The sequence below is a fragment of the Barbatula barbatula genome, assembly GCF_947034865.1.
Source record: "Barbatula barbatula genome assembly, chromosome: 8".
NCBI classification, from domain to species: domain Eukaryota; kingdom Metazoa; phylum Chordata; class Actinopteri; order Cypriniformes; family Nemacheilidae; genus Barbatula; species Barbatula barbatula.
Genome location: NC_136771.1, coordinates 19,397,982 through 19,423,888, shown reverse-complemented (window position 1 = coordinate 19,423,888; position 25,907 = coordinate 19,397,982). Strand labels below are relative to the sequence as shown.

The following is a 25,907-nucleotide window of genomic DNA, read 5'->3' as shown; positions in this document are numbered from 1 at the left end:
TATCTTTCATTCAATATATATATATATATATATATCACCAGCTGTTTTTTCAGCTTTTCAAAAGTTCTACTTACTAAAACACAATTTTGGATTAGATTTAGGGTTACATTATATGTTAACGTATTTAACGTTTGTTAAATTGGATCTGAATTACATAATAAATGAACCCTAAGCGCTATGTATAGATTCAAAGCGTATGAAACAATATGCATTTTGCCAATACCCCTAAATCCTCATTATGTGCTTAATAATACTTTTGTTTATGTAACCCAAATGTTCTATGCAAATACTGTGCTGCGATAACTCACGCTTATAATTGTGGTATATTTTTCTTTTCATGTGGCAGTTAAGGGTGTGGAAGGTCCTGGCAATGCTCCAAGCACAAGTATGACAACCATTCACGTGTTTGCCTGATTTAAAGTATTCCTGTGTACCTGTGTAGATCTGTCTTTTATGTTCTAGTCATCGTGACATTGTGGAAATACAGAATCTCAAGAAGTGTGAGTGATGTATGAGAGCGAGTAGGTGTATTTTACAGGCTTAACCTCTGATGGGTCGTCTTGATTTCATTCATGAGAGCTAGCTAATAATGCAGATGTTGCCAATTTTGAACAATTCAATATCTGAACAATATATTAAAAGTCCCTACTCTTTCTTCATATAAAATAACCAAATATGTAATCACAAAGATAGTGACAACCTGGAAATCTTGTGAAATCATACCAATGTAAAATGATGACAAACACCTTTGAATGGAGCTCATTACATGATACAACGAATGAACCAAGAATAGAAAAGGGGTATTTTTAGGACCTAGGTGTGAAATCAGGAAAACCATGATGTCATCATTGCTTCCCTAGGCTTTTTCATCAGAATCAGAATTCATCTCATGACGTCATGGAGAGTGTTGCAGTTGTACTTATCTCATCTCATTCAGGCTGTTTGTCAAGAATCAACAACAATACGTGTTTGATGAAATACTTCAGAAAGTATGAACTATGTGTGTCACTCATTTGTTAATTTACAGAACTTTGGTTTAGGAATAAAACACGAAATAAAACGTAAAATAGTAAATGGCTGAATCAGCTGTTGTAAGAAAGACAAGATCCTGGGTTGACCTGTGTTTTTAGGATTAGTAAAGACAAATCATCTGTCAGTCAGTCATAAACCCAAGACATAAAACCTGGTAAAACTTAGATTTTTGTACAATCTACTGTTCTCCTGTTTATTTAAAGGGACAGTTTACCTTCAAATTGAAAATTCTGTCATCATTTACTCATCCTCTTGTCATTTTAAACCTGTGTGCCTTTCTTGGTCACACTTTAGAATAGTGACCAATTCTTACTACGTACTAACTGTGACTATGACTGTGACTATAACTGTGACTATACAGTATACTATACAAAACAAGACACCCTCAGCCAAGGGAAGCCCACCGCAGGTTGATCAGACCTGGGTGTGTGGCATTGTTACATGGTCATTTTGCAGCCCATGCTGTGTCCATCCGCCTCAACCACAGCCAGTGGCTTCTACTGTCCGCCCCACTGACCAGTTCTCAACAGCCTCAACAACACTTGCTTTGCTTGTAGCTCCGTGGCATCACACCTCAATGCAACCATAGCCTCGGCAGACCTATCCCCGGGGGTATGCACCGACGAGACGAGAGAACGGAGATGGGAGCACTCCGAGCGACCGGAATGAGAGAGGGGAGAGAGAAAAAAATTATCACAGTCCAGTTCCCCGACATTCTGCCGCTCGGTCCTCAACCACCTGGGGTACTTTCCTTCGCCGTGCCGTGCCTTACAAAGATCCATAAAAGGAAGGAAGGAGGCGAGAAGCAACGTTTAATAGAATAAAAAAACTAACAAACCGAAAGTAAAATGCCGGCAGCCCCCTTATAAACTCCAGGCCTGTTCCTCTCTCACTGACGGTCCGGTCGCTCGTCCTCTTATGCTCCCGATCTCCTCCGTGACTCGACTCCCGGCTCTCGTCCCGCCTACCTCACTACAGAATGGGACATATTTAAGTTATATTACAGCATTATAGTGAGTTATACAAGACCAGGACTGTTTTACAGAACAATGGGTAAAAAGTATTCAGCACTTTGGTTATTGCCTTAACGCATCGTATACTATATTTCAAACCCAGCGGAGAAATATAATTACATGTGTGTCAACTTATACAATATTGAAACAAACCATATGTGACGCTTACCACTGAAGAACATCTTTGCTACAATGAATGAATCAGAGAATTAAAGGGATAGTTCTTCCAAAAATGTGAATTACTGAATGTAATAAATTACTCATCCTTTCCAAACCTGTATTTATTTCTTTGTTCAGTTGAACACAAAAAGATCTTTGGAAAATGTTAGCAACCAAGAGTTCTGAGGCACCATTGACTTCCATAGAAAGACAAATTCTTGTGGTTTTTTTTTTGTTCTGCTGAACACAGAGGAAAATATTTTGAGGAATTTAGGAAAGCAAACAAATCCGGGGCACCTTTGAGTACCATTGTAATCTATGTTGGTCAATGTCAAAACAATCAAAACAAAGTAATTGATACAGATTTGGAACAAATAGAGGATGAGTTAATCATGACAAAAATGTTTTTGGGTGAATTATCTCTTTTTTTATAAATGAATTTCACACAGAAGTTGTGACAAATCTCCGCCCTCTACAGTAAACCATTGTCTGGAGTTTGTTTATAAACTCTGACATTTTATTTTATGTCACCTCTTTATTTTAACCACAAATTATTCTGCCTGGTGTGAGAAAAGAAAACAAAATGCTTCCATCTCATTCAGAGCGTTATATGAGACGGTGGGAATTTTTCGGGAGTTGGTCATGTCTGTCACTTTGGTTTCTTATTTGGCTGTATTTACATACTTTACTATTAACCAGTGTCATTCACAGCTTTGTAATAGAGTTAAGGGGGTTGAAAGTTTTCTTCATGTCATCTGCCTCTGGCTGTTTGGATGCCTTTGAACCTTTCAACCTCCAGGAATTGAAGGAGGTGATTGACAAACTTAAACCTTCGTTCTGTTCTAGGGATTTCTTTCCCCCGATGAAAAAAAAATGAATCTTCGATTTTACTGGGCCAGGTTTGGTGTCTCTTATAGGGGTAGTTGTGGCCTGGTCGTTAGAGAGTTGGACTAGGAACCAGAAGGTCACCGGTTAGATTCTCAGAGCCAGCAGGTAGTGACTGACGTGCCCTTGAGCAAGGCACGGTTATGGGTCACCATAACTGACAAATAGGTCACCTTTACTAACACGTGTCTCCGTTCCTGCTAATCGCTACCTTGCTCAAGAAGCCTTCACTGGATCCCTCTGTTTTAAAAAGAATCCGCCAATTTCTCTTCTCTTTCAATTCAAAAGTTTTGGAGAAAACTGTGCTGAATTAACTTCAATATTTTCTAACTAGTAATGGTATCTATGAAGTTTTGAATCTGGTTTTAAGTCTGCTCACAGCACTGAGTCCGCTCTTTTGAGGGTGTTAAATAACATCTACCTCTCTACTGATTCCGGGGATTCTGGTGTTCTTATTCTTTAGATTTACCGGCTACGTTTGATACCATAGACCTTACAATTTAGACTAGAGTTGTGAGTATCTCTATAAGCAAATGTTCAGAAATGGTTTCAGTAATACCGGTCTGACAGAAAGTTTTAGTGAAGTTGGATAATTTGTCATCTTCCTCTCTTTTCTAGCTTACCTCTGTGCTCTATTCCACGGAAACATGGTGTGTCGTTTAATTTTTACGCAGAAGACACTCAATTCTATCAAAAGAAATAACCCCACTGCTATTACTTCTATTTTGCGATGTTTAGAGAAGGTTTATTCATGGCTCTCCCAAAATGTCCTCTTGCTAAATGAAGCCAAGACCGAAGTAATTGTTTTTGGTCAAATTGAAAACTTGCTGTGTGTAAGCCCTGACTTATAAAATGGAACCCGGGTGTTCTTGTTGACCAGCATTTAAAATGTAATAATAACATTTCCTGTGCTATGTGATTCATTTTTCATCAGCTTCCTTTACTTTCTAAAATGAAAAATCTCACTCCAAAAACCTTAGAAATGGCAATTCATGGTTTGTAACGTCTCATTTAGATTACTGCAATTGTATTGCTGTATTTCTACATCCCAGATTGAACATCTTCAGATTTTTGAAACGTTGCGTTTAAGTGTTTAAAATATGATCATATCGCCCCAATTCTTAGGTCTTTAGGTGCCGGTCTGTCAAACAATAGACTATAAAATTCTCCTCTTTGTAAACAAATCCTTATATAACCTTGCTTCTGCCCAACTTTCTCAATATCTTTAAATACGTATACATTCCGTCTAGAAGCCTAAAAACATATTTGCCTATTGACTTCCGTGATATGGTCATTTTTAAATGGGTAGTTTTAGATTTTTTGTCTGGATTGTTATCTGTGTATGTATTATATCTTTTGCTCTTCCTTAAAGCACTTTGGTCAGTGGTAAATGTTCTATATACGTAACTAAAGTGAACTGTAACTCATCGTACCTCATTTTGCTGTTGAACTTGTCACCTTTTGATTGTGGTTATCTTTAAAACGGTAAACATTCAGTGTTTCGCTCTCGGCAAAATGCAGGTTAAAAATGTGCCTTGCCATAACAAATGGATACACAGTGAGTTCTGACAAGCTGGGTGTGACAGCTGATATTTATTAATTTCCAATACTTTACAAAGACAGCTCATATTTCATAGGCTGTGTATAGCAGCACGTGGCAGAGACCAAGTTACCGAAGAACGGCGAGCCCACCATTGTAATTGTAAAAGGGCTGTATGGTCATTGTACAAATATATTGTTTGAAAGATGTTTGAAAGTGAAATGAATAATGGGTTATTGATTTTTCCCAGTTATATTGTGTGATTTATTACACTGGTGTACTATGAGCAACACTATCAGAATTAACTTTTATCTAATCGATTGTTAGACAATCATCACGACAGGGTTGAACCAATGTCCCACTTTAGGGTTAGAAATGATACTTCTCTATTATGAATTTAAAATAACACATCATGATGTTATGTCTTTGGTTTACCCATGGTTGGGTAAAACACAGTATTGATAAAGCCAGTCATTGGTTTAACAGAAAATATCAATATTTGACCCAACCATGTGTTGAAACACTAATTTCCATTGGTATTGCCCTGGGTAAATAAATCAGAATAAAAGTTTCAAAAGAAATCCGTATGGATACTTGTGATGATGCTTATGCTCATTATCGTGAAATTCATGGTTTGAACATGTTCTAGACCACATCAGACGAAACGTCTCGATGGAAGTCATCGTTCCAGAGATGTGATTGAAAATCCCTCACACAAGACAAACTGTGTGCATCTTCTTCAACAATGTCATTATTCTATGCATTTACTTAAGGTGAACTCATTGTAGTCTGGGTCCAACACAAACAAATAAATCAATGATGGAATGTATGCAGAAGTTGAAAAAGACAGTTTTATGGTTGCTTAATGGTGCTGCTTCAAATACAAGCATACAACCATTGTGCCATTGCACTTTCTGCTTTAAAGGTCTGTGTTAAGATGTTCTTTCCAAAACACACTGAAAAGAGTTTTGGTATTACTTTTAAGTTTGGGTTTTTTAAGTTGTTACCGTTGCTCAGAAGAGCGGTGCTTGTGCATAGTTTGAGGGAGGCACATTGTTAGTCGGGAAGTATTGAGCTGTAACTGTGCTAATGCCAATACATCGACCACCAGTCTCTTCTCACTTGACCAACTATGTTGCCGAAATAGTATATTTTAATATGAAAGTAAGTGAACGGGGTTTTTTTTGTGCTTTTTTTATTTTTACATGTTAAATGTATGTAATAAGCAGAACTTGCTTTATTCTATTTAGTTGGTACGTTACTTTAAGTTTAGCAGCACATTTACTTAAAACATTTTTGTGCAAATTGTTACGAGGATTGTATTAGGTAAATTCTACAAGTTACTATTTTCAGTGCATGAAGAAACATGAACGATAACCGTAACACAAACACTTGGCACCTGCACAGCATGTTTTTTTGTGTTCTGTGCCAGTATGTTCATCATTTATTATGTGTGTCAGCGTAAAGCATTTTTCAGGGCAAAGGTGCAGTCGACACTTAGTATTTACAAGAAGTATCAAATAAATTCACTGCCATAAGGCTAGATCAGTTCAGTTCAAAATGTTCATAGTTGTGGCAAGAAATTCTGCATTCCGAGCACCCCGGCCCATTTCCTCAGAAAGTGTACAAATGTTGATGTGTTGGCAGGTTGACTTCAGCAAAGTTTCTGTCAGACGTGATTATAGTTTACATTTCGAAACTGTTGAGTCATATCATCTTTATAAAGTTCCACATAAAGCGCAACTCAAAATCTAAGGTTTTTCAGGATGGTATTGGTTCTCGTTTCACAAGATTTTCAGTTAATGATAGAAAACACAACCATGACACATATTGGAATGGAAGAAAGGAATGCTTACAGTAAACATCATCTATTAAAGATTTCAATCTTTTCCTGTTAAAAACCGAAATGAGGCAACCCAAGGCAAAATGCTAAAAAAGAACAAATGTGACTGATTGATTGGATTATTCAGGATTTAACAGGAGTGTTAAGACATGTTTATTCGGACTGAAACATCTACAATGACCAGTGTATTACTCTCTCCGGCATGTCTCAAGGTTTTCATCTTTAAATGCTAGTCAATGTCAAAACTCACCAATAAAAATACTGTGGTAAATTGAAGTATTGTCTTTTTTGGATCACAAAGAAAAAACATTAACAATACTGTTTGCATATACTAATAAAACTATGCACTTATACACACAAAGGACATGTTTACTCATTTAAGTCAGTTTCTGTATAGCCACATACCTTGAGTCTATAAAACTTCCATGGAATAAGGATAAAATATAACCTAAAAATGAGTTAAATTATGTGCTAAATTTACACCTTTTTTACTGAGATATTAACTAAAGTTTAGATTTGGTTGTTTACAAAATAAACCCTGACTGGTTGATCAAGGGGCCTTGAGGGGGTTTGACTTACAGTAGCTGGCTTCCACTTATTTTACAGCTACTCACCTCATAAGTAAGTTATACATCCCACATTTATATATTTTTTATACATTTCTACACAGTCTATGAAATGTAGTGGCATCTGAGGTTGCGGATTGCAACAAACAGAGCACTACGGCCGTGTCGCGTCACGTTTGGTGTAGACAGGAAGATACTCAGATACTGTTAATCGCAACTGTGACTTTAAATAGCATGTCTGCATCTATGTAACAATCCTCATCCAGTTATCGAAATCAACAACAAAATGTCAATCCTAATCCTTGAACTACATGACCACTTCGAAAGGAATCAAATGAAACGAGATTTACAGTTCTTGCTTTGAAACCACACCTTACATTTTTGCATAAACCAGGTTGGGTGACTGAGTGTCGGATCATTTATAGAATTAGATCATATGAGCCAACTTGCAATACGATGACGTGCACTATATGCAAACACATACCAAACAACTCCCACAGCCATAAGAAGCTATTAATCTTATTTTACATTCGGGTAAGTCACACTTCAATACGTGACAATATCACATTACCTCACAAAAGGATGATCGGCCCACGTGTGATGAGAGGAAAATACTGTTTTGGAGTTTAAAAGAATATGGATATACTGTAGATGGTACGGTATGACATATTTGCATTTGCTTAAAGACATTCATCTTCCCTTAGCCAGCAGCCATTTGTAACAACGTGGCAACAAAAGAGAATAAATGATACTGTCAGACGCAGCAGAATAAACATGAATAGAAAGACAGAGAAAGCATTAAAAGAAAAAATAGTAAAGGGAGGGGTGGGTCACCAAATGGGTCGGTGGCCACATTTTGGGTGTGACCTCAATGTTCCGTACGACCCAGTGTTGTTGAGTCCAGGGCTTTCTCAGGACAGGCTGACATAAGACCGGGCAGGATCGGGTGTGTCTCTAGGAGCAAAGCTGTTGTGAATTAATGTGTGTTCAGAGGATCTCCTGGGCAGCATTTTTTTCTGTGCACTTGGAGCCTGTAGTCTAGGCAGGACAGACTGTTTCCTGACCATCCCATATGAGTATTTGTGTTCTCGCTGACCTTTGCGTCATTGCATTAGGTCCCCAGGCACTTCGTTACTGTATTTAAATGGGTTAAGGGGGGTTCTTTATTCTATAATAGTGTGTATATCTCATGTCCGTGGGATATTTTAACTTTTATTTTCATTAATATAGTGTAAAGCACACCACAAATGTGTATAAAGACCACTTTTGTTAAAAACGCTACTGTTTAATCGGTCAGATTTTTTTAAGTTGCTTATTCTACATCAAATATACCTTTAATAGTTTGGCTTTAGATAGATTAGATAATCAGGGGTTTTAACCAGACTTTTTTGTCCAAACTTTTTAAACTGGACATTATACACTTGCAGACTTTCTTTAACAAGTCCACACCGAAAATCTGGGCGAATCTGAGCAAAAAACTGGTGGTGTTTTTCAGCCTTAAGTTACCCACTAAAAAGACCCTATCAAACAGAACATAATAGAATAATTACAGAATATAATTATTACAATGTGAAAAAAGTTTTTGTAGAAAGCAAGTCTCAAATGTGTTACCCAGTTAAGGTAGAAGTTGCCAGGCGGGACAAATCCAAAAGCTGGCAAACAGGACAAATAGCTCAACGATGCTAATAACGGGTGTTTAAAGCAAAAGGAAAGCAGAACCACCAAACTACGGCTTTGACAACACCTGTTCGATACCTCTTTTGTAAAAAGATAGAGGAACATTTCGACTATCAAACAAAACAAATAAGAAAGCTGTAGGTGAAATCATAGACGGGTGAGAAAGAGAGAGTAGGAGGGTGCATGTTTGTACACCAACTCAGTTTGTTCTGAATGTATTGTAGATTATACAACCCAGCCTAACTGGCACATACAAGGAAAAGTCTCAACATTAGGCAAAAAAATGCTCAGTTATATTGTGAAACATGATAACTGATGTGCTGTAGCTTTGAAATCAAATCTAAATCTAGAATACATGCTGTTATACAGTGCACCTTCACTGTCATGCATCTCTCATTATAAATCAGTAACTTTATAAAATGACGTACAAGCAAGTTGACCAGGTAAAAACTGCAACCATCAGGCCAATCCAAAACATTCACTTCTTATAAAGGAATGTGTACGTCTATTGTGTTGTGACTCAACATTAAGAGGATTGGAATATTTTTCTCCATCATAGAACTGCTTCCAGGGCTCAAGTTAAGACTCATGTGTTTGTCTGTGGCTTTGAAAAATGTTTGGTAAGTACAAAAGACTGATGTTGAACAAATGTTCATACAGTCAACATGCTATGTACAGTACTTTTGACATTGAATGACATTGATGTATTCGTTTATTATTATTAAAAATGTCCTTAGATAAATACTTCTGACTACTTAGTTTTTTTAAAGATCAGTGTTAAGTTTAGGATTATCTATCTTTATGTTGATCCCTTTTCCCTTAGATTTTAAATTTTAGACTGTTTTTTGTAAGCAATTCGATTACCTCACTTTTTAGTTTACACTCATAGTTACGTTAAATTCTTAAAGGGACAGTTCACCCACATATGGAAATTCTGTCTTCGTTTACTCACCCTCGAGTTGTTTCAAATCTGTATATACATTTATTTGTTCTGATGAACGCAGAGAAGGATATTTGGAAGAATGCTTGTAACCAAACAGTTCTTGGCCATCATTTACATTTACATTTAGTCATTTAGCAGACGCTTTTATCCAAAGCGACTTACAGATGAGGAAACATTGGAAGCAATTATAACAATATAGGCAACAAAATACATAAGTGCATCAAACTAGTCCATTAAAGCCTAGCACAGTATACAAAGCTAAGAATAGTGAGGTTAGTAAGTGTTATTTTTTTTAAGAAGGAAAGGGAAGAGAATTAGGAAAAATCAATCAGCGACGCGTTGACGGAAGAGATGCGTTTTTAGGCGTTAAAAACATTGACTACCATAGTAGCAAAAATGTCAATGGTAGATAAAAGTTTCCAAAACGGTTTCCTCTTCTGCATTCTTGCACATATCTTCTTTTGTGTTCGACAGAGCAAATAAATGTGTTAAGCAATGTTTTTCCTAATATGGTAGTTAATGGGGTCCAAGAGCTGTTGGATTCAACCCAGTATCAATGCAAAGTGTATAACAGATAGCCGGTCCACTCCAAAATTTGTCAGTAGCCAGGTTTCCATTACAGATTTGCGCAAAATTTAAGGGACGTTTTCTAAAATCTATTAAAACACTATCGCGGAATGACTGCGTTTCCATTAAATGATGTTATGCGATTAAAGTGTATTTTGATTCTTCTGGCGATAAGTTATTCTTCTTTAAACGTTTTATGGCAGGTTGCAAACCAACTTAAGAGCAAAGTGGCACCTCCTGTGATGAAATGGTGAAGAGAAATGTCTTTATTTTCTTATATATTTGTATATTCCTCATTGTGTGAATGCTAAAAACATTAGAAAATCGACAGTTCTGCTAACGTTACTCGGCCTTCATACATGCGTGTCATGTTCAAGCCTAGACGAGTCAAAGCGTGACACTGACATGCATTTTCGAGTGGACCGGTGTGTCCGTTACACGTTTTGGCATGATACTTATTTGGTTTGATTATCTTCCAAATATCCTTCTCTGTGTTCATCAGAACGAAGAAATGTACACAGGGTTGGACCAACTTGAGGGTGAGTAAATGAAGACAGAATTTCCATTTTTGGGTGAACCGTTCCTTTAACTCCGAGTCAATAAAACATATGCTTATAGTATGCAATAGTAAATGCATGTACTCAAATCTGATCCGAGAGGGGTTCCAAGCGTTGTCATGCAGGACCAGAACAACACTGGGACGCTTCACTGTTTTGTATCACTTCACCACAGTTACCAGTGAAACAAAACATTACAAAAGTATTGATTTCCTCAGCAGACACATCCTGGCAGATGCAGGTAATCGCACACAATCATTAGTTGTTGCTAACGTGACTTTAAATGAACAAAAGTCTGAATGTGTCCTTTGACCAAATATTCGATTCTAAAACAGTGGCACGGGACAAGAGCTCCACAAACAGTCTTTTGGGGAATTCTTTTTTTTACATACTTCCCTGTTGATTTGTTGAATAAAGCAATATCACATTTGAAGTTGTGCTGTTGAGGTTGTAAATCAGCATGCTGCACTCGGTGTCGTACAAGAATAAAAAAATCGGTGATCTTGACTTACAATAAAGATCATTTAAACCAGCAGAAGTATGGGCACTTATGTTTCTGATTCTAGAGAACTTCTTAAGTATTACACATCGTGTTCTTCGGAAACCACACACACACACAAAAAGTGCACGCGTGTCACAAATCAAACAAATTAACGGCAAACAATTTAAAAAGTAGTTTAATGAAAACACTGAGACGACAACTCTCCATAAAAATCAATAAAAACAAACCACTTCATTAAGAATGATGTTTGAACATGTGCCACTGAGAAACACAAATGGAATTCTCCAGAAGAGCACAAGAGGTCAAAGGGCAAGAATATGTAGTCACGCACATGCTGCAAGAGCATTTTTCTTTAAGTAATTACACACCCTTTTACTGCTTAAGATCTGTCAAAACATTTCGCGCTCCAATTAAGGTGACAATGTTCATCCGTGTTTAAAATGCTGACACGCGTACAGCGACCCAACAGATAAACAAATTAACAACACACAGAAATATGCAACACATGCTGCTTGTCACAGAAAAACTCTGAATATAAAATATTTTTTTTTTCTTTAAAAAAAGGTGCCAAAAGGGCATTCTTGTTTAGCACAACAAATTAATCGGTTCTGAGATGCTAAGGTTAAACATATGTTTAGGGCAAAATTTGCGTTACAAATACTTTAATGTTAGAATAAAAAGGGAACAAAACATTTTTTTAGATTTAACGACAGCATTTCATTCTCCAATGAAAATGCTTATTAAACAGACGTTTATCTGTTTTTAAAATGCACCTTTTTGGTAGAACAGATGCGAAGATTTACAGTGTTTTGGAAGGCTGTCGTTTTTTATTCAAGTTTCTATTGCACTTGTAATGGAGTCATTTGGCCACATGGACACACACACACACATAAACAAACACGCATACGTGACAAGAAGAGGGTGCAAACATTGGGCTGCACAGCAAGAGTGCATTCGTCCGTATAGTACGGACCAGTCAGTGCTGACAGGCAACCTGTCAATAATATGTCATTATTCATGGCAAATTATGACAGGGAGTGAAAAAACGGCGTCTTTTAAAAGCGATGACTCAAAAAACACCTGGAAGGTAAACCTCAATTATAAAAGCTCAAAGCACCAGCATTTTGATCTTTAAAGTTGTTTTGATGCTGGTAACCTGTGTCAGTTCTCAGGAAGAGTCCTGTAAACCTCACCTTGTCCACCTCCACTAAGACGGACAACATAGCCAATAGGGAGAGAGAATTGTAACACAACTGATGTCTACATCACACAAGGACGAGGAAGAGCTTAAAAGCATGTATTTTCAAACCCTGTATAGGACAGTCGAGTGTCATGAATGCTATAAATCAATAGATCGCCATCTCTGCCTTGTTGGTGCTTGTGCTGTTGAGGTCTTCTGGGGTTTGGCAGGGGACGTTTATGCCCAGGCTGCTGTGGAGAGCTTTCAGGTTAGAAACAGTCTGGAGCAGCTCTTCCCGTTCTTGCTGTAGTGTCTTAACTTCTAACTGCAGCTCAGCCTCTCGGGTCACCAGGACCTCCACACGGGTCTCCAGGCATCGGGTCTTTGCATGGGCAACCTGAGGGAGGACGATTAAGAAGTATGCAGTATGTAATGATGTAAAGGGCTGTTCATGTCAAATCAGATTTCATAATTTTCTAACTAAACGTAAGGACTTGTCTGAATGCGGTGTTACGTGCATTTGTCACCTGTAGCTCCTCCAGAAGGTCCAGGTTTTGCTGTCGGAGACTTCCATTGGTCTTCTCCAATTGGGCAACCCTCTGCGACTGGCTTAGAGTGGAGGGGCCATCCAAGAGCTCGTCCTGAAGAACGTGATATTCCACCTCGTAGGCCTGCAGCTGCTTACTGATATCCATCTCAGACACCTACACAGACATGTACAAAGGTACAGGATGAGTTCTGGCAGGTCAAAGCATGTGTGTGTTTGTAAATGCAAACATGTTTAAAGGAGGGTCTAATGTTGCACGATCAGGTGCCCTCTGTGCATCCTTGGGAATCTCTTTTATTGTCTCATATATAAAGAATATTAAGGATATTTAGACATACACAACACACACTGTACAATCAAAATATTACTGATTGTTATTAGCATTATTATTAATAATAAGGATTATATAATAACAACAATAATACCAAAGATATTACTGTCATATTGTTATATAATTTTTAAAATAATAATAAGATTAAAATAATGTAAAAAATAAATAATAATAAGATTAAAATAATATAAAAATAAATAATAAAAACATTAAAATAATATTAAAATAAATAATAATAACAACATTAAAATAATATAGAAAAATAAAGAGTAACATTAAAAACAAAAATGCATGTTATAAATAAAAAAGTAAACAAAGATATATTAAGTGTAAAGATATATTTGTGAAGGTTGCTTGTAGTTAAGAAGCTATTTTATTTTTATCGATCTCACTGTGTTGTGAAAAGGAACAAGTATCGATACAGGTCTGTATCTGGTGTCTGGTGAAACCATCTATATTATCATTATATTGTTACTATTTTAATGACACGCACCATATTTTACTAACTCAATTTCTTATTTCTGTTAAATTCATGATAAAACTAGCAATTACAGCATGCAAACCACACATGAAGATGACACGAGGCACGCCTGTGCTTATGCAAAGACAGGCTTGCAGCGTTACCACCACAAAAAAAAAGAAATGTGTAAAATACACACCCAAATGTGCCACTGCCCTAACACTGACAGAAAGAGCAAGTGAAAGTATGCGTATATGTATGATGGAATCCGGGTATGCTATAGGCATGCGTGTATACATTCACAACCGTTTTACCTGATTGATTGTCTTCTCCATTTGCACGAGGCCTAGATTGGGTAAGGTTGTTTTAATAAACTCAACGATAGATTCCAGATTGTCGTGTTGAAGAATCAACGGCTTGTGGCTCCCGAGAAGACTCAGGGCCACTTTGAAGATGACCTCTGATCCCTGGAGGAACAGCATGTCTGGAAGATATAAATCCATAGAGAAATTCAGTTTATTCCTATTCGTAAATTCAGTTTATAGTCATGTGTGAATAAGTGAAAGTGTAGTATTAGATTGTCAACATGCAAATAAAATGAGATGTCAACACATGAACGGACAGAAGAGCTCTGGAAATAAGAACGTGCGTTTGCCTTTGCGTCCCGATCAGGGTCAATGACATTCACACTTATAGTCACATCAGAACAGTCATGGGTTTGTGATTAAGCAAAACAAAGCTAGCGCCAGCCGCTAGGCATCAGTGACTGGGATCATCATGCATAATTAACTTTGGAGAAGCTCATCGAAGATACAGAGAGATAACCCTCTGCCTATCTTTCTCTAGAGACAAAATCCACCAAATAATCTCTTATAACACACTGGATTGCCAGGTGGTTGCTGAGGTATTCTGAGTGGTTACTAAGGTATCTTGGGTTGTTACTGGAGCTAACTGGCCCAAGTCAATAAACCCGCAGGTCTCTTAAGTATTTTGATTCTTAGATATGGCTCATATCATAACACAAGTTAAGCAGATTTTTTTGTCCCGTTTTGCCTGGAAAAATGTTACATCTGACACAAAGTTACTGCAATTTTTTCGAAACAGACCACATGATTTAGTTTTCATTTTGGATTTGATGCATAAACATAGTGCACGAGATAGAAGGACGGGTAAAAAAAAAAAAAAACCTGAAACATATAATGAGTTACATCTATAAATAACAAGAGCTGTATTTAAATGTCAATTATTATTTATAAAAAAATAGTGGCACCTTGTTTCTGCTACTTTCTGTACACAAATTGAACACTGTTGAACACTTCAATGCTCCTCAGTCCAACAGCGATGCCATGTATATTTATTTATTTTAAGATTGACATAATTATTACGCTTTAAAAATATTTAACGCATTCGACGCAGCATCTGTTTGTTTTGTCATCCTTTGTCTAGCGTTACATTACATAATCACGCTCTTATCTTTGTTGTTTCATTTATTTGAAGATTAAATGTGAAATTATTATAATACATGTTATGTGCGATTAATCACGATTAATTCGATTTTTTAATCGATCGACAGCACTTATTTATTTACACGATTGAACCTGTAATACTGTACAGATTTAGGTTTATATTAACTTGCTACTTATGTAACTAGGGTTCAGGGTGTGAAGCACATAATAAGTGAGCACAATGTAATCGACAACAATAATAATAGATAAACCACCCAGTAAAAATGCCTGGATGCAAAAGTCCCTGCCCAACCTGTAAAACCACCCTGAGGCTAAATATTGGTGCCAAATTGCAGATCTTTGTTAACATCTCTGCAGACGGGGAGTGTCCGTGTATGTGTGGTTGTGCGTGCATCTAGGCTTGCCTGGCCACAACAAAAACAGAATACGCTTTTGTGTCCATGTGTGTCTTGTACAGTACAGTAGCGAACTTCAAAATATTATTTTCAATAAAAGTCGGATTTTCCCTATTAGATACGCATGTTTGACTTCCTGGACCATTATTTCTGTTGAAGAGCTCTTACACACGGCACGTCGATCAAAATGCATGTGTGATAAGGATTTGTATAAGAGTGTTATTTTGGTGATAACCGTCTTGCTTTGCTGTTCGGCTTGTTGCGTTTCAAGTCTGGAGTAGCATTGTAAATGTATCACGTGGTAAGTGTGAAGGTTTAAGGATGTATGCACACTTCTATAGGAAAGCACAGTAAGGCGAAATAAGGTTAAGAGTGTGGGTTGGGGTCCGCGTGCGCAGAGGGCCAAGGCTCAAATGTCACAGTTCACTACTGGTACAGTATCATTCCACACAATTAAGGAATTCAAAACATTCAGGGCATTTTCAAAACAGTTCGGTGGAAATGGAGAGATGGCAGTTCTGTCATTCGTTGATTCGTTGATTTCTTCCCCGCCCCACAACCCTGCATCCGCAAATATTCAATTACACAGTTCCTCATTCTTTCAAGTTTTTATGATGATGATTTGGATCTGTGGCTGGAGTGGCTAAATGGTTAAACATCTTGGCAAATAACCAAAACCAAATGTGGTTTAAACACCTGAAGGTATTATTCCAAAAATTACTACCATTAGGCCCTTGAGCTATGAAGTTGGGTACAGTTTACTGTAAAGGGAGTGTGCCTGCTTTAAAAAAAAAACATTTGCCAAATAAACCGATACAAGCAGGAATTATTTCAGTAACACCCCATTATGTTGTGTAAACTTCCACAAGCTGGATTTGAACATCCATAATCAACCTCCATAGCTCCAATAAAGTGTCTTTAGTAAGTTTTTAGTAAGTGTGTTTACTTTACCAAACACTCGGGCAACAAATCCCAGTGGAAAGTGAGAGGCGAAGGCAGTGAGGAACCAGGGGGCAGCGTAGAGACTTGGGCCGATCTCATGCTGCTCCAGATGAGCGTACAGCTCCCTATGATAATCATGCAACAGACGAGACAGCTGGTACATCTGTATCTGAAAGAACAAACCAAACCATGAGTAACTCACAAAGCTAGTAATGAAAACAAGAACCATCAACCAGTTCTCTTATTAGTGATTTAATTACAGTATATAAAAACGAAAATATCACCACACCCTATGAACTTACGCATGCTTGCTTCAGCAGAGGTAATGAACCATGTGTGATACATACTTGTCAATATAGACAATTTTTAACATATTTTTGTTAACTCGTGCGATTCATTTGTCACGGGTCATGTCAGATTCTCTTCACAAGTAAATCAATTTCTCTTTTCTGAAACGCAATTTAAGTAAAAAAGGCAATGCATTTTAATGCTTGACGCATCATATATGACCATTTTATTTCCGTACCTGCAGTATGATCATATCAGGCCTGTACTGTTTCCGCAGCCCCATGTTGTACATGAGAAATTTGAGCATTTGGAAGGCGTCTTCTTCGCTCAAATGGAGCAGCAACACACCCGCCACAAAACTCAGGCCCTGGCAGTAGCCCACCTCTGGGTCCAGCAGAGAATAAGCCTTCAGCAGATTAAAGAGGGAGAGCTGGCCAGCACCCAACTGAGCGCTGAAATACGGATGAGTGGGAAACGTACGTCCTGAGATAAGACAGAAAATAACAAATCGGTATTAATTTTAATCAGAACAATTTCTACATGTTGTTAATGCTGGCTGTCTATCCTTCCTTTACTCCAGCTTATTCTTTCTCTAAATATTCAGACTCGTTTTTATGGTTGTGCATTTTCATGGTTCCACTTTACTTGAATTGCTGAAAGCAATAAGTGACAGGGCGAACGAAGGGCCGAACAAATCTGGGTTCAAAGATCCAACGTGTTGCATCATTAGTTAAAGGTTCTTCTGTTACAGCATCTCGCAGAAGTGCGCACACCCCTCACATTTTAGTAAATATTTTATTATATCTTTTCATGTGACAACACTGAAGAAATGACACCTTGCTACATTGTAAAGTAGTGCATTTTTTTAATTCAATTGAATTCAATAAAATGTATTTATATAGCGCTTTTCACAATGTGCATTGTTCCAAAGCAACTTTACAATAAGAAAAACACAGAAAAGTAAAAACACAGCACAGTGCATGGTGTTTATAGACCAAGCAAGATCATTCTAATAAATAATATCTAATAAATAAATGCAGTCTCCCGGTGAGCAAGCCAACACTCCCCTGCAATTGCGTGAGGATATTGTGTTCTCGCGAGACCGGTCGGATCGTGCCACGAGATCTCGTCACACCCCTAGTGGTCACCAATATTTTCCAGCACTGCCTTAACCCTCTTGGGCATGGAGTACACCAGAGCTTCACAGGTTGCCACCGGAGTCCTCTTCCACTCTTCCATGACGACATCACGGATGTGGATGTTAGAGACCTTACGCTCCTCCACCTTCTGCTTGAGGATGCCCTACAGATGCTCAATAGGTTTTAGGTCTGGAGACATGCTTGGCCAGTCCATCAACTTTACCCTCAGCTTCTTAAGCAAGGTAGTGGTCGTCTCGGAGTTGTGTCGTCCCGGAGGGTCGTTATCATGTTGGAACACTGCCCTGCGGCCGAGTCTCCGAAGCGAGGGGATCATGCTCTGCTTCCGTATGTCACAGTACATGTTGGCATTCATGTAGCTCCCCAGTGCCGATATAATAGATATAATATAAGATATAATAAAATATTTACAAAAATGTGAGGGTGTACTCGCTTCTGTGAGATACTGTAGGTTTGCGCAACATTAAAATGATCTATTCTTGGTGGTTGCTTATGATCTTGTATGACTCAAAAACTAAAGCCCAAAATCATGGTTTGCACTGTCCAATATCGACGTTCATTTCGTTAAAACAAGATTCTTGCTTAAATTGAGAAAACTGAAAATATACTTCTAAATGAAAATTTCTGTTCAAGAACATTGGGCCAATCAGAAGTTCACCGTAACAAGAATGGCAAGCGTTCGTTGACAGTAGCAAGTTGGCATGACAATTTCTGTTATTTCTGTAACTTTATCACACCTCGAAGGCACATCGAGACCCTCACGTTCGAGGCTCATCTTACCGTAAGAACATACAGAAAGTCATGCACAAAAAGTTGTAAAAGAGGCCTCATTCAGAAGACAACCTACATTCCTGTAAGATTAGGTATCGTCATGAGTTGTAAAGCTACCCATCTCTCTTTCTCTCCCGTCACTGAGTGACACCTCCCTTTCTTTGTCTGCGCCTCCCCGTTAATCTCATTGCCTTCACATCTGTCCATCTCCGCCTGTGTCTCACCCATTCATTCAGCCTGAGGTTCTCCCCTAAAATAACTGAGGTAATGATGATTTGGTTGAGAATAGAGACGTTTGTGCAGCCGGATGACAAATTCTGAGAAAATTCCTGGGCTGGGACAAGTGGAAGCACGAGTGTGTACGTTGTTAAAAATGCAGGTAAAGGGGCAAGAAAGACGTTTTTAAGCATATCCATTCTTATTTAAAGGCCACACATATTTAAAACACAAAACTGCAGCACGCAAGACGAGACTAAATACAACATTATTGTCTGTTCATCTGGACAACAATGTAGTTCATTCTTTGCCTGAACAGGCCTTTAATGCATTGCATTGTTAGCTTAGCGACATGCTAATATCAAACTCCTCCGGAATAAATTGCAATAATCAAATCTTCTATGCTTCCATATGAGAGAACTATTGAGAGCATCCCAAGTCGATTGCACAAGAGGTTCAGTTTCAGAATCCGTTTAGGATGCAGCCCTAAAAGGCAGTACGCAGCAAGACAGTGTGCGCTAGATTTGAACAGAGCTGTTGTTTGTGTAATACTGACCCAGGTCTATGAGGATGGCATGCTGCTGGGATGTGAGCTGTTTCAGAAGATCTTTATAAGGAGTGCTGTAATTTGGAGGTTTGGTGCCCAGCACCTCCTGCCTAAGCAAATACTGCTCCGAAAGAAACTTCCAGATCTCTCCACGATGCTGACGAGGAACACCTGAAAGAAAGAACAAGTTGGATAAGAAAGAGATTGTTTGAGGGATCTTCACTGGAGCATTAAATGTTTACATGCCATGAGCAAAACGCGCTTCGTTTTAACATGTATAAATCATTTCAAGAGGACTTAGGTCAACACTGGCAACAACTGTATTCCTGAAAACTTCTTACACGCACGCATACATGTGTATTATTCCAGCCTTATTCCAAAATCGATTCAATTCATTATTTTCCTCAAAATTCTACATACAAGACCCCATAATGACAATGTGAAAGAAGTTTGTTGTGAACATGAAATCTTGTCATGTAACATGACAAAATGTGGAAAAAGTGAAGCGCTGTGAATACTTTCCGGCACACCAAATTAGGGCTGCAAGAATAACCGTATTTTAATCGTGATAATGATTAATAACCTCCTATATAAACATGCAGAAGTGCTATAAAAAAAAGTTACAAACTTACAGAACAATCATGAATATTATTTCGTGATCATCATTTTAGCCATTATCGTGCAGCACCACCCCAAATCCAACTATAAATTACAGGTCTAAAACATAGTTCCTTTATGTGCACACAATTCAAACATTAAATGTGTTATTTCCACACAACCAGAAGCAGCAAAGTAAATAATAATAAATCAAAGACGATAAATAATAGATTTATCTATATTTTGACTGTTTTCACTATCACTGCCAATGCTTCTCCATCAACATACAAACCAAGCCGCTGCTTCTTCGGCTCTTGTCTTTGTTACACAAGCAACACGGCCACGTACACCGATGACTAGTGGTCATTGCATGTAGATGCAGACAACAAACGCAGAAGTAGAAACTGAAACAGATGTGTTGCCTACAGTATAGGTCTGAGGCAGAAGTAAAAATCCGCCTTAACACTTCATTACTTAAAAAATGCTGTAAAAACTCAACAGGAAATACTGGATAAACATGTAACTCAGTACTGGATGTTTATATGAGAATGTGTTAAGACATTAACAAGAGAATGCATTAAAAGTGTGTTTTCAGGTGAGCTCGCAACATGACGGCATTTGAGTTCAGAGCTCGTTCGCTTTATTTCAGAAGAGACTCTGACTTGTAACCCAAACGCTGCAGGTTCAAGCCTCCGTACCAGCAGGGATTGTAGGGTGGGGGGAGTGAATGATCAGCACTCTCCTCCACCTTCAATAACACGGCTGAGGTGAGACCCTAGAGCAAAGCACCGATCCCCCAACTGCTCCCCTGGCGCCGCATCAATGGCTGCCCACTGCTCTGGGTATGTGTTACTCACTACTGTGTGTGCGCACTTGGATGGGTTAAATGCAGAGCACAAATTCGGAAAAAGGAAGACCGTATTCGTCATCACACCACTTTCACTTTAATAGTTTTAATAAAGTTTAACTTTAGGTGAAACATGCGTTGAAACGTGCGCTCTGCTACCTCCTGTTTTGGGAGACGCGTGTGGAGTCACCAGAGACTCACAGAGCAAAGACAAGCGCGAGAATAAACAAACCTTAAGACAGAGTCGCAACACGCTAAAAGTTCGCATCTAATAGAGAACGAAGAGCAGTGAAGACCTACAGTACGGATGCCATGAACAACAGTTTATAACACCAGTCATATACTGCACTCTTATTGTTTGTGCATATATTCATACTCATTGTTGTACATGTTGTCTATCTTCTATACATATGATATAGCCAGAAGATAAATATAAATGAATAATAAATCTCATTATCAGAACTTAATTTGAAATCTGTAGTACATTTTAACTATTGTGAGCGTTCAAATTAACTGTAATAAATAAATAAATAAAATGTATCTAAGAAAATTTTGGTATAAGATATACGTTTATAATATGAGATTGTTTTTGTGGAAAATATCTTCAGCGTGAAATAAATGTACTCTTTCCATGAAATTTATAGCAGACCCATCATGACAGCGGTTGCAGTCACAGGTGAGTGAATATACTGGTACGTTTTATGTACATGTAAATACCACTGTTTTGCTGAACTTGAACAGGTGTGTGACTGTATGTAATATAACCTGTCATTCAAAACATTTTTCTGCCGAACTACCGACCGAAAGACAGCACTTCCTTCACTTAAACACACACACCTGCATACACACTGTACACAATTAACAAACACCCCTTACACAGACATTCAGCACAATAAAACCATACATTTATTCACAAAAGCTAATTAGAGATTGCCGAAGGACAAACACACACCCGACAGTTTATACAAATCGAATCAAGCTGAAAAGTGAAAGATTAACTATTTAAAACAACAGATGACGTACTCCCCACACAACATGTTCAGTGTTGCGCTCAGTTAATCCAGGTGTCAATAAGGTGATGCGTCAGAATGTGTGCACACCTGTCCAGGCAATACTCTAGTCAGGTGTGACAGGCTACAGAACAACATGCACAATCAAACATCAAGCGAAAACTACATTCTTATTTATTTACGTTCGTGTCTTTTTCGTCTACCTTGTCCCATGGCCGTGTGGATCTCCTTTGTGTCGAATTTGACCTTTGACCTCCCAGAGGTACCGAGCATCCTTTCCCACACCAAAGTGACATCTTTAAGGCACGGCGTGATCTCTTCGTAGTCCAGCTTTAGTCGTCTGCACTGCAGATCGCTCTCTGAAGCTATACAGATAAAAACACACAATGAAAAGTCACTACAGGTGGGACGGACACATTAACAGCTCAAGGTCAACGAAAAAGGTCATTTATGGTCATGTCAATATACTGCAAACATATCAGAGCTAGTTTATATTAACGCTGTAGCTATCGGTTCTTTTAGTACTCGAGTATTCTACCAATTATTCAATCGATTAATCGAGTATTCGGATAATAAGTCTTTTCAAATATGCAATACTAAATATACAAGAGAAAATACTAAACTAGTTCACTTTTAGAAAATGTCATTTTGTATTGCCGAAATTGCATACACCTGTGAAAACTAAACCCATTTAGAATATTTCATTGCCATATTACATTCAAAATGCAATGTAATACAAATATATAAATAAGAAACATAAATAAACAATAATTTCAAAGGTAAACAACTAACTTCAGCTTATGCATGATGCATTCAGGTAAGTTTTTATTTTATTAAAGTTCGTTTTTTAAATTTTTACTATTAAATAGTAATATATTTGTACACATAAAACTACTGTAGTTAATCAGACTTTTATTTTGGCAGGTCGTCAAAAGATGCTTATTTTTTTCTGTGTGTTTGATAGCTTTTCTTCACAAAACCATGAGAATCGCGCATGTAGCGCGTGAAACTGTGCAGTTCATTTACTCAGACACGCAGGACAGCCAGATGGCATGTTCAGGATTATATAGTTATATGGACTCAATGCAGCCGGAAAACAAGTTTCACTCGCAAAATAGATTCAAACTAAGTAAAATAGCGGCGCACCATTGACTAACGTCACACAGAAACAAGTGGCTCTGTTTAATGCACCTGCCAAACTGTATTGCATGCATCGCATGCACACACTGTTTAGCCCTGTTAGTTGACATCTATTTAAACGGCTACAAAGACCACTTTCACTTTTAGCCTTTGGACATAACACGTACTGTAAACATTGTTTACACGCATACTGACAGAAAAAAATTATAATTCAAGGTGCATAACACCATTCAATTCGATTCGATTCAATTCACAATTATTTATTTAGATATGGAATGTTTCAGCCTTTTAGAAATCGTACGTTTCACTGTTTTTTTCAACCAGATAAGTGAAGGAAAGTCTACTGTTAATAACTTGATAAAAGATCAACAAAGTCTATCCAAAGCTGTGATTTAGATAAGTTTTGCTACTCATAATAATATAAAAAATAAGACACAATAGCCATGTGTTATTAAATATTTAAGAAATTATATATTATACATTATATTACTGAATATAACGCATTCTATTTTTATATTTAAATGTATACATAAATATGACTTATTTTTATAAAACTTCATATTACTAACAATATTTGGGTTGTTTAATCCCTTAACCGATTAATCACATCCAGAATAAAAGTTTGTATGTACATAATACATGTCTGTGTATTACTTTAATTGTATTGATAAACACATACATGTATATATGAAGAGTTTGGTTCCAAAATGAGATAACTGTTTTTTTATTTTTTTAAATCATGGTTTTTATTCATGTTTGATTGTGTTAGTTAGCTGTTTTTCTTTAGTTATTATTTTTTAAATAAAAATAAAACACAGTTTGATTGATATTATTGTAAAGCACAATAAAAAAAACATGATTTTTGAAATATTTACTCATTTTGGAACCAAACTCTTCATATTTAAGGAATATTTGCCTGTACAAATGAATATTAATCTACATTTTATATTATTTATTTTTTAATATTTTTACACTTTTATATATTTAAAGAATGTAAAAACTAGTATGTTTATAAATACAAAATAATATGCACAGAATATTATATAAACACAAACCTTTATTCTGGATTAAATTAATCACTGAACATATTGCTATCCTTAAAACTCTGGGTTATTTTTAAACTAGGATTTGGTCAAAAACTGACGAACCCAACCGTTGGACTGTAAATTAACCAATGCTCGAATGTTTCAACCTATTGTTTGGTCAAATATAAACATGGTCTGAGTTGATATAACTCAACGGCTGAGTTTGTCCCTTTTTGACCCAATGCTGGGCTAAAAACATCCCAGCTTTTTTGTTTTGTTCTATATAAAAAAATCGGTGCGTCCAAACCTTTGCAACTAGTCCAGAAGGCCTTTTAAAGGCTATTAAACAGCAAGCAAGTGAAGAATAAACATAACACAAGGTAAACAAATGTTGAATTCCCATAATTCCTAGCTACTGTATTATACCTTTGATAAGTCATTATGGTTGTAGTAAGACTGACTCATGCAAATCTCACCTATCAAAGCAAGAGACCTCTCGTTTAAACACACTCTCATAAAAACAGGAAGAGATAAGAACAGGAAGAGAAAATAATATCCTCCACTCATCCTTACCCACCCCACTATAAGACCGAAAATAAATAAAGATAAAACCAGAAGCAACATTTGTATAACTTTAGTTAGATGTAGGGCAGACAGATTTCTGGCACGTCAAAACTGACCCACATATTCATGCCCACACCCTATTCAATAAGTCTGGCTAATTTTTTCAAGCTTGTCTTCTCTCTTCATGTGATGAAAAACATGACCGGGCATGGCGGGGCAGGGCGGGACACTGCCAATCATGTGCACGCCCAAATCAGAGCTCATCTGTGCCAGCAAAGCTTTTCAATTGTCATGATTATCTCATGACCTGCAGCAGGGACTTCCAAAGAAAGAAGTGCATGGGTGTGTCTGGGTGTGTAGAGGTTTTGTTGTGTGTGTGTTTGTGTCTGACTGAAACTGTTAATGGGAGGTCAGGTCCGGAAAAGTGCCAGCTGAATGTATGCCAGGCAGATAATCTGTATACTAGCAACAAGCTAGTATACAGCTCTGAATTCCCAAGAAGCTTTCGATCACTATTCAATACACCCTGAGGCAAGAACAGTTTATTCTTCATGTACCGTGCACAGCAAATTCATAGTGAAAAAAAGGCCTACTTGGCGAGCACAGTTTTCTTTTGGTGAAGTATTTCTTATTGAAAGAAACACTTTGTTTAAAAGGTTTTGTAAATAATTGTAAAAATACACTTGTCTATATTGTTTTATAAATGATGTTATGTCACGGTCACTGTGAATTGTTATTATATGTGATTTGGTTTTGTCAGTGGGATGGGAATTCTTATGATTGGACGAAAATGTGTAGTGCTGGATGAGTCATCAATATTTTTGGTCCATTTTCGCAGAAGAGAAAGACATTTGTCTACATTTTAAATGTGTATGTGGCAAAAGTGAATTTTGCCGACATTTAATAGTACACATGGCCAAACCAATACACAAGGACAAATATCAACAAAACTCTTATTCATTTACATTTATAAAACGGTCAGTTCTGGTCCTTGATTCGGAGATCTAAGCCGTTATAAAATACCCCGATATATAACGGCTGACCGCATTACCTAGAATCACTGCGCCACTCTTGTTACGTACAGCGAAATAATTGTCAAAATGTCCGATTTTGTGAAGAGATTGACATGACAGACAAATT

At 37.4% G+C, this 25,907-nt stretch overlaps 1 protein-coding gene across 3 annotated transcripts in view; it reads right to left on the bottom strand.

Moving 5' to 3' along the window:
- Window positions 1-11,441: 11,441 nt before the first annotated feature.
- Window positions 11,442-25,907, bottom strand: part of tbc1d1 (TBC1 (tre-2/USP6, BUB2, cdc16) domain family, member 1) — a 59,404-nt gene continuing 44,938 nt past the window's right edge. For all 3 annotated transcript variants that reach the window (XM_079463135.1, XM_079463136.1, XM_079463137.1), the window contains 7 exons: window positions 22,242-22,403; window positions 19,594-19,755; window positions 17,132-17,376; window positions 16,615-16,774; window positions 14,117-14,286; window positions 12,992-13,168; window positions 11,442-12,861 (listed from right to left, as the gene is read on the bottom strand). In XM_079463135.1, the coding sequence (XP_079319261.1) occupies window positions 12,631-12,861; window positions 12,992-13,168; window positions 14,117-14,286; window positions 16,615-16,774; window positions 17,132-17,376; window positions 19,594-19,755; window positions 22,242-22,403 (1,307 nt within the window). In that variant the 3' untranslated portion in view covers window positions 11,442-12,630. The remainder of the gene's footprint in view (window positions 12,862-12,991; window positions 13,169-14,116; window positions 14,287-16,614; window positions 16,775-17,131; window positions 17,377-19,593; window positions 19,756-22,241; window positions 22,404-25,907) is intronic.